The following is a 9,657-nucleotide window of genomic DNA, read 5'->3' as shown; positions in this document are numbered from 1 at the left end:
TCTATTAGGTTCTGGCTTATCATTACTCTGGTTCTTCTTGCATGTGCATTACCAAAATGCAATACTTTAAAAAACTTTGACATAATTTTTTGAAGAAGGATGGTAATGATTGGAAAACATTTTAATTTTTTGATTTAAAAGTACAAATTAGAATAAGTCCAGTAATTTTTTCATTTCTACATCATTTATTTACTTTCAGTCACGTTTGTGTACATACCTGTCTTCAGCATATTTCACATAGGAACTATGTCAAATAAATTTTGGTAGCTAAACATCATAAAAGGTGAAAGAATACTGCCAAGCTATCTACTTAGCAAAATTAGATGGTCCAGGTCCTTGTCGTAAAATATTGCATGATGAAGCGCTTCCTGTTGAGTAAGTGGATGAGAATACCATATTTGCTTGTTGTCCTTAGAAATGTATGGTTCACTCATCCATTCTTGAGTTTGAGAAAACTCATTTAGAATATGCACCTGAAGACTCATGGTCTGAGGTTTTGCCTACATGATCAGTTTCATCAATGTCATTAGGATCTAGACTGTCCTCTCTTTGCATTCACCTTCTGATTCTCTTAATAATTGTGAAAATTCCTCTGTTAATGTTCTCCTACTTGCCATTATGGTCAAAATGAAAAATTCTAAACTCTCAACTGTACTACTCATTGAAAGCCTTTTACAAAAAAAGAAAGACACAAAAGCTGGTGTCTTTCCAGAATTTTATACCTTCTCAAAAGATGATGTTAATACTGGGGGCAATGTGATATGAAAACTAAGGATGAAGTAATAGTGATCATTTATTGTAAAATAATTACATGGGTATAATCAGTAATGATTAAATAATTCCTGAGCTAATGAAATATCTCAAAAGATGTAGGAAAAATTGAATAAAATTAAATCACTGAGATTCCATAAAGTATCTTAGAGTTATAAAAGGGTCCAATGGACACGCATAGGGATTGAAAGATATAATGAATTTTATTATATTTTTAAAAAGTAGATTTTCTCTTTATTCCTGGGAGAATATTAAGAAAAAGTAAAAGTCATGAAATATCAATCCTTATAAATAGTTAGTTGCTCAAAACAAAACAAAAACTAAAATTTTGTCCAGTGGACCCAGATGGTATCTCTAGGGTTAACAATCATAAAACGTGTTCAGTTAAAGTAACAGGCAAAAAAGTACTTCTTAAAGAACTAAAAACTTTATAAAGCGGCAGAGATCACAGGGGCAGAGTTCCCAGCCCATGCTTTCTTTCCCCATAGGGCTGGGCAAGTGTGGCTATTTTTGTTCTTCTAGATCCTAACACACAAGCCAAAGATAACTGGCCCAAGTGTGGACAGCTGACCTAAGTTGAGAATATGAGTTCCTCTTTTTTCAGATTTTGAATCATAAGAAACAAACACGGGACACCGGCACCAAAGGGCTACGTCTAAGCTAACAGCACCATGGAGCCCAAAGTCTCGAGCAAAATCAAACTGCAAAGAGGCAGGAAAGAAGACATCTTTCAGAGAAGCCAAGCTACAAACAGAGTGAAGCAGGTATGCAGAATCCAGACAACATGCCCCAGTGCGGGCAAGTGGGTAACCAATCCTGGCTGAACTTCCTGCAATTTGAATTATTCACGTTCTTTATAACAACACCCCTTTACTTAAGTCAGAATTGGTTTTCTGTTTCTTGGAAACAAGAAATCCCTAAAACGGAAATCAGTGCCAGGAATAGGATTGTAATAGGCTCTATGTAAAACTAGCTGTGGAGTCAAGGCAGAGGGATGGGGTGAAGGCAGGGGTGAGAGAGAGAATTCCCAATTCCATAGAAAACGGGTGGCATAGAGGTACGAGGCGGCAAAATACCTAAACAACTGCCCAAGATCTCTTGGACGCAAGCCAAATGTCACTAAAGCCAAAGCTTCAGATTTAAGTAATCAAATGTTGAAATGCAGGAATGTGTTAATTCCCTTTGGACATAATTTAAAAAGTCAGTGGCAACGAGTTTTTTGTACCAGGTTGTCTGGCTGAAAGTAAATAGGAAAAAGCAGGAAATTACATATCTATGTTTCATAAAGGGAATTCTTTTCTGCTGAGATTGTTGAAGATAAGATCCGGATATTATTCATGAATTTGGAAAAGCTCAGGGCTCAGGAGCCTAGCAGTTGAAAGGATGATAGCTAGACTAGTTGGGGAAGCTCAGCCCTTTTCCACAAGATGAACATGCCTATCACCCCCAGCCCCCAATTTCCAAACCCTAGTAAAACACGTCCGTAGATTGGAATGTAACCTGTGGAGGGGAGGGATTTTTAAGGGCAGACTAGGGAAGCAGTGCTTCCTGTCCTACAATCCTCTTTCAAGTCACTTTTCCTCCTTTATTCTCTTGAGGACAGAGCCATTAAGAATAATGGGGTCTAAGAAGAGCTGAATAACAAAAATCCTGAAGGAACGGTCATTAGGTGGCCTGGTGATTAAGGGAGCAAGCTTACTCGCTCCCCCCACCCCCCCGCCCACCCCAGAAATTCTTGGCATCACCTTTTAGTCAGTGATGCACTCAAGAAAGACAATGATTGAAAGCCCACTGAAATACTGGGTAGTTATCACCAGAAGAACCTGTCTTAAACAAGCAACTACACCAACTCACGCCAACGGCCTCTTCTGGAGGCTCCGACTAAAGCAGAAAAGGATGCTGGCACCAGACATTACTTACTGTAGAGAGGAGGACTCTAATGTCCTTCAGAAGAGTAAGTCTGAAGGATAACAGAAAAAGGAAATCCTTCTGATGGCCAGATCCTAGGGCTGTCAGACATGACTTAGGAACGTAGTCTACTGCTAACAGCCAAGAAACAGATTTGTGGTATTTATTTAGGGGCAGACTAGTGACCAGTATATGATCCTGTTTTCTAGGTTTCTTCCCCACCTCTAAGTCATCCTCCTTTTCTAATCGATACTTTTTGTTGAGGTTTTTCCTGCTGTATTGCTGATGTGATCGTAGTACAATGTGCCAATAAACCCAGAGGTCATTCTGTCAGGATGGTGGTTACAAGCACTGGATAGAGACTGAAGGGCAGACATTTGTTGCTGTACCTATAATACTGGATGACATTAGGCAAGATTATCTTGAAGGATAAGTTTGTTCTGCAGAGAAGAAATATAGTGGTAAGACATTAGTGGAAACAACTTGTCCACATGCAGTTCTTGGCAATGATTTTAAAGCCCCCCCTTTTTTTTACCAGGTGACCCCATTTTCAAGGATTCCACAAACATGGTACAAGACTGTGTGTACAGTGCATATTCCTATGAAGAGGTCCTGCCCCAATATCCTGGCCACAACTGACTGAGACCCGTGATGACGCTGAGATTCAGTCTCTGAAGGACTTGAACTAAGAATCAAAGACAGGTAAGCAAGCAGGGGTCAATGGAGTTGCGAGGCTCTATAGAGCTGGGTTCAGAGTGTGCACCATGGAAGTTCAAAGGCATGAACAAGCCAAGGTGATGGAGACAGGGCTAACATGTCACCCATGTGAGGAAGCAGAAATGAAGAGGCCTTCAGAGAAACCAGTTCACAGAGGAAAGAGACACAGCGGGAGAGGGAGAGCAGAAAACAAGGAGGGTAGGGGACAGAGACAGAACTAGACAGAGCCAGAGGCAGCTAGAGACACAGAGAAAGAGATGAACCGAACCACTGGTAACTTTCTGGATGCCACACTGTCAAGCTATACTTCCTGCAATTAAATTCCAGATTTCTGATGCTTTTTAACAATTCTGCTTTACAAGCTATTTTAGGTAGATTTCTGATTCTTGCAACCAAACAATTATTGAGCTAAACATCTGCTCCTTGATTATACCTGCTTTAAAAAAAACATTTTTTTTACTGCAGTATAGTGGATTTACAATATTGTGTTCCAGGTGTACAGAAGTGATTGTTTTTGCAGATTATATTCCAATATAGATTATTACAAGATAATGGGTATAATTCCCTGTGCTATACAGTAAATCCTTGTTGCTTATCTATTTTACACATAGTTTCTGTTAATGCCATACCCCTAATTTGTCCCTCCTCACTTCCCCCTCACCTTTGATGACGGCAGGTTTGTTTTCTAGGTCTGTCTGTTTCTGTTTTGCATATTACATTCATTTGTATTTTTTTAGATTCCACATGTAAGCGATGTCATAAGTATTTGTCTTTCTCTGTTCAACTTCACTAAGCATGATATTCTCTAGGTCCACCCATGTTGCTGCAAATGGCAGTTATTTCATTTTTATGGCCAGGTTAATATTCCACTGTGTATCTATACCACATCTTCTTAAGCCAATCATCTGTTGATGGGCACTTAGGTTGGTTCCATTTCTTGGCTATTGTAAATAGTGCTGCTATAAACATTAGGGTGCATGAATCTTTTTAAATTAGTGTTTTTGTTTCCTCTGGATATATACCCAGGAGAAGAATTACTGGATCATATGGCAGTTCTATTTTTAATTTTTTAAGGAACCTCCCCAGTGCTGCACCAATTTACATCCCAACCAACAGTGTATGAGGGTTCCCTTTTATCCACACCCTCTCCATCATTGATTGTTTGTAGATATTTTGATGGTGGCCATTCTGACCGGTTGAAGTGATACCTCATTGTAGTTTTGATTTGCATTTCTCTGGTAGTTAGTTGAGAAATGATGTTGAGTATCTTTTCATGTTTCTGTTACCCATCTCTGCCTTCGGAAAAATGTCTATTCAAGTCTTCTGCCCATTTTTTGATTGGATTGGGTTTTTTTGATAGAGTTCTATGAGCTGTTTAAATAGTCTGAATATTAACCCCTTGTCAGTCGCATCGTTTGCAAGTATCTTCTCCCATTCTGTATGTTGTCTTTTTGTTGATGGCTTGCTTTGCTATGCAAAACTTACAAGTTTAGTTAGGTCCCATGTGTTTATTTTCGCTTTTATTTCTTCTGTATTGGGAGAATGATCCAAGAAAATATTGCTACAATTTATGTCAAAGAAAGACTGTTTCACCTATGTTCTCAGAGTTTTATGGTTTCATGTCTTATATTTAGGCCTTTTAACCATTTTGAGTTTACTTTTGTATATTGTGTGAGGGAACGTTCTAATTTCATTCTTTTCCATGTAGCTGTCCAGTTTTCCCAGCACCACTTGTTGAAGAGACTGTCTTTTCTCTGTTGTATATTCTTGCCTCCTATGTCACAGATTAATTGATCATAAGTGTGTGAGTAGTAGCTGCATCTTTTAAATGTTTAGTTTGCAACTATGGAAATATATGTACTGCCTAATATAAAACTGGGGCACTCCAAAAAGGTGAGGCTCTCAAGGGAGAGGGACTGTATAAGTTGTAACATCTTAACTAACTACTTTCCAAAGACACACTTGGTTTTAGTCAATAGTAATAACAGCTAACGTTTACTAAGCACTTCTTTTAGGCCAGACAGTTTCAAAAGCTGTACATGCATGATTTCAACTACTGTTCATAACAAATGTAGGATATATTATCCTACATTTTACAGATAAGGAAATTAGGGCACAAAGAGATTAAGTAACTTGTTAACACACAGTCAATAAGGGGATAAAAGGTATGATCTACTATTTAGATTAAACTGGAAAAGAATATATGCATTCATTTAAAACTCACTTCAAATTTTTATTGAATGCTTATTATGTACAAAGTACTGGTTTAAACTAAAACTGGTTAATATCAATGTTACAAATATAAAGTCTTCACTATTCAAAATAAATCTTCCTTTCTGTGGTAAGCACACACATACACATGAAGATGTACTTTCAAATTAAGTTTTTCAATTTCCAAAATACCTCCTTTAAAACAGAAGGGAATAAATTCCAACATTGCTATTTTCAATGCATTAACTATTTTAAAGTACACTGGAATATTCATTTGAAGAGTGCTTGCTGCAAAGTGGACTCACATGAAAATAAACCTTGATTTCAGAGGGAAGTCTACATTAATAAATACACTGCAATTAATTAAATGGCTATGTAAGTAAGTTATACACACATATCTAAAAAAGTAAAATGACAATAGAGGAGTTTTTCATGGAAGGTGATGCGTCACCATGGATTCTGCTTCTCTTGATTTTCTGAGCAGAGCTTGCTTGAGGGCACTAATTTTCTCATCAAGTTCAGCCAGTGAATAGTTCTGCTGTAAACAATAACAAATTGCTGAAGTATCTTAATGCAGATAAAGTTCTAAATGTACTATAAATATATAAAATATCCAAAAGCATGGTAAATACCCTTTTTTCATGAGAATTTAAAAAATGAACTATATATTAATGTTGACTATACTATAAACTTAAAGGCATAAAATAACAAGCCTTAAATATTTCTTACTTTTGCTTTTCTAATGACTAAGCTCTCCTGGAATTTTTATACTTTTTGAAAGGATTGTAAAAACATTTTTTCAACTGACTATTCTCAAAATCAATAGTAAAAAAAGTATTTAGGACTAGTTTAACTGCTTAAAATAACTAGAAATTCTCTTTTGATAGATAAACTGCAAACAACTACCTCTCCTGGAAAAAAATGGATACTCTCAAATTTACTCAAAATTTTACAATCAAAAAAATAAGGAGAGGGGGATCAAGATGGCAGAGGAGGAGGATGTGGAGCTCACCTCCCCACACAAACACATCAAAAATACATCTACATGTGGAACAGTTCTCATGGAAAACTAACTGGAACCTGGCAGAAGAACTGTACTACCAAAGCTGCAAGGAAGATCTCTACGAAACCAGGTAGGACAGAAAAAAAAAAACCACATCAGGTCAGGACCTGTGCCCCTGGGAGGAATATGTAAGGAAGAGAAGGTTTGCATGGGTGGACCCTGGCATTGGGGAGCAAGCAGGTTAGGCCACAATCCTGAATTCCAGTCCTGGGGTCCTGCACAGGGGTGATAAGCGCCCTTGCCTGCTGGGAAATCCACTGGGAAAGAGAAGGGCTGGAGAAACCTAGACTCTACCCAGGAGGAGTATGTGTGCTGGCTTCCCAATAATCAGGGTGGAGAGAGCCTTGCACTGGTGGATGCTGCCTCATTACACTTCCCAATCCGAAGGGGTGAACACCCCCGGCCCTGTTCACTCCACACCACAGTCTGAGAGATTTGGGCCAACTGAACACTGGGAAAAGACTTGGTCTAGCGATGCAGAGACAGAACAGGGTGCCTAGAGTATGATCCGGGTGGGGCAGGGGCAGCCATTGTCAGAGCACTCAGGAACACAGTGGTTCGTCTCCTAGCAAGAGTGCCCTGGAATGTCCAGTCCACACTGCAGCTTAGTGCTAGATTCTAAGAGAAGACTGCCACAGAGGCAGCCCAGATCTCAGGCAGCAGTGCAGCCACCTCAATTCCTGCAGTCACAACACTCCTCCATGCCATACCTTTGCACTAGGTCTGGGACAAATACAATAGAGGAAAACAGGTAGCCTTGGGCTGCTTCTAAGCAGAACCACAAACACCTACACAGGCAGTGCATAGGTTGTCTCTGACTGCACTGGGCCTCACTTGCTTCAGCACTCACCTCCTTGGGGCAGGGCACACACTCAAGGGCAAAGAAGCCTGATCTAACCCAACCCTCTGGGCTTCTACAACAACTGTGAAATAGACCCCACCCTTGACAGGGCGGTGACAGCAACAGCAGAGAGAAAGCTCTGCCTCACACCCTGCACAGGCTTTTAGATACTCCAACACCAACCACATCCCCCATTAAGGGGATAATGGCCAGCACACCCAGAGGAAAGACGTGGCTGTCATCCATACTAAAACCATCCCTTGCACCAAAGACACTGGAGACAGTTTTACACAGGAATGTCCCCATGTAGAAACAATCCTTCAACAAGACCACAGTAGATAACTTTCTGCCTCTATGAATTTAGGAGAAACAGTTAAGTAAGAAAGATATATAAAACAAATACTAACAGACATAAAAGGAGAAGTTGACTATAATGCTAGGAGACTTTAACAGCCCACTGACATCAAAGGATAGCTCATCCAGACTGGAAATCAGTAAGGCAACAGAGGTACTAAATGACACAATATACCAGGTGGACTTAATTGATTTCTACAGGATGCTACCTCCAAAAAACCCAGAATACACATTCTTTTCAAGCACGCATGGAATGTTCTCTAGGATAGACCGTAAGGTCACAGAACAAGCCTCAACAAATTTAAGAGGACAGAAATTATTTCAAGTATCTTTTCTACTGAAAATGGTATGAAACTAGAAATCAACCACAGAGACAAAAACAGGAAAAGGAGAATAAAGAACATGCACTAAAAAAACAGTGGGTGAATGATGAAATCAAAGAAGAAATCAAAAAATACCAAGACAAACAAATGAAAAACACAACTTTATAAGATCCATGGGATGCAACAAAAGCAGTTCTAAGAGGGAAGTTCATAGGGATATAGGCCTTCCTCAAGAAAGAAGAAAAATCCTAAACAACCTAACCTACCAGCTAAAATAATTAGGAAAAGAACAAACAAAACCCGAAGTCAACAGAAGGCAGGAAATAATCAACATGAGAGGAAATAAATAAGAGGTCAAACAAAAATACAAAATGTCAATAAAACCAAGGGGTGGTTTTTTTAAAAGACGAACAAAATCAACAAACCTCAAGCCAGGTTCCCCAAGAAAAAGAGGACCCAAACAAAATAAGAAATGAAGAGATATAACAACTGATACCACAGAAATACAAAAAATAATAAAAGACTACTACGAACAGTTATATGCCAACAAATTGGACAAACTAGAAGAAACAAGGTTCTAGAAACACAGCCTGCCAAAACTGAGTCAAGAGGAAACAGATAATTTGAACAGACCAATCACTAAAAGTGAAATCGAATCTCTAATTAAAAAAAAAAAAAAAAAACTCCCTGCAAACAGAAGTCCAGGACCAAACGATTCACCGGGGAATTCTACCAAACACAGAAAGAAGAATTCATACCTATCCTTCTCAAAGAGGAGGGAACTCTCCCAAATTCATTCTATGAGGCCACCATCACCCTGATACCAAAACCAGAAAAAGACACTATAAAGTAAGAAAATTACTGGCCAATATTTCTAACAAATATAGATGCAAACTCCTCAACAAAATATTAGCAAACTGAATCCAACAATACCTTCAAAGGATCACGCACCACGATCGAGTGGGATTCATACCAGTCACAAGGATGGTTCAACATATGCAAATCAGCGTGATACACCACATTAACAAAAGGAAAGACAACACATGATCATCTCAATAGATGCAGAAAAAGCATTTGAAAAAAATTCAACATCTATTCATGATAAAAACTCACAAAGTGAAAATATCTCACCATAATAAAGGCCATTTATGACAAACCCACAGGCAACAGAATATTCAGGGGTGAAAAGCTCAAAGCCTTCCAGCTAAATTCAGGAACGAGCCACGGATGCCTACTCTTACCACTTCCATTCAACATACTATTAGAAGTCCTACCACAGCAATCAGACAAGAAAAAGAAATAAAAGGTATCCGGATTGGAAGTGAAGAATTAGAACTGTCACTATTTGCAGATGACGTGGAACTCTACGTAGAAAACCCTGAAGTCTCCACACAAAAACTATTAGAACTGATAATGAATTCAGTAAGGTAGCAGGATACGAGATTAATATAAAGAAATCTATTGCATGT

At 38.7% G+C, this 9,657-nt stretch overlaps 1 protein-coding gene across 2 annotated transcripts in view; it reads right to left on the bottom strand.

Annotated features, from left to right (window-relative positions):
* Window positions 1-5,602: 5,602 nt before the first annotated feature.
* The window catches only part of MBIP (MAP3K12 binding inhibitory protein 1), a 33,792-nt gene continuing 29,737 nt past the window's right edge, over window positions 5,603-9,657 (bottom strand). The window contains exon 9 of one of the 2 annotated variants that reach the window (XM_007462595.1): window positions 5,603-6,142. In XM_007462595.1, coding sequence (XP_007462657.1) covers window positions 6,038-6,142 — 105 coding nt within the window. In that variant the 3' untranslated portion in view covers window positions 5,603-6,037. Of the gene's footprint in view, window positions 6,146-9,657 lie in introns of both variants that reach the window. The other variant, XM_007462594.1, reaches the window with a different exon arrangement.

Source organism: Lipotes vexillifer, unplaced genomic scaffold (genome assembly GCF_000442215.2).
Source record: "Lipotes vexillifer unplaced genomic scaffold, Lipotes_vexillifer_v1.1 scaffold1112, whole genome shotgun sequence".
Lineage (NCBI taxonomy): Eukaryota > Metazoa > Chordata > Mammalia > Artiodactyla > Lipotidae > Lipotes > Lipotes vexillifer.
This window is presented reverse-complemented; position numbering and strand designations above follow the sequence as displayed.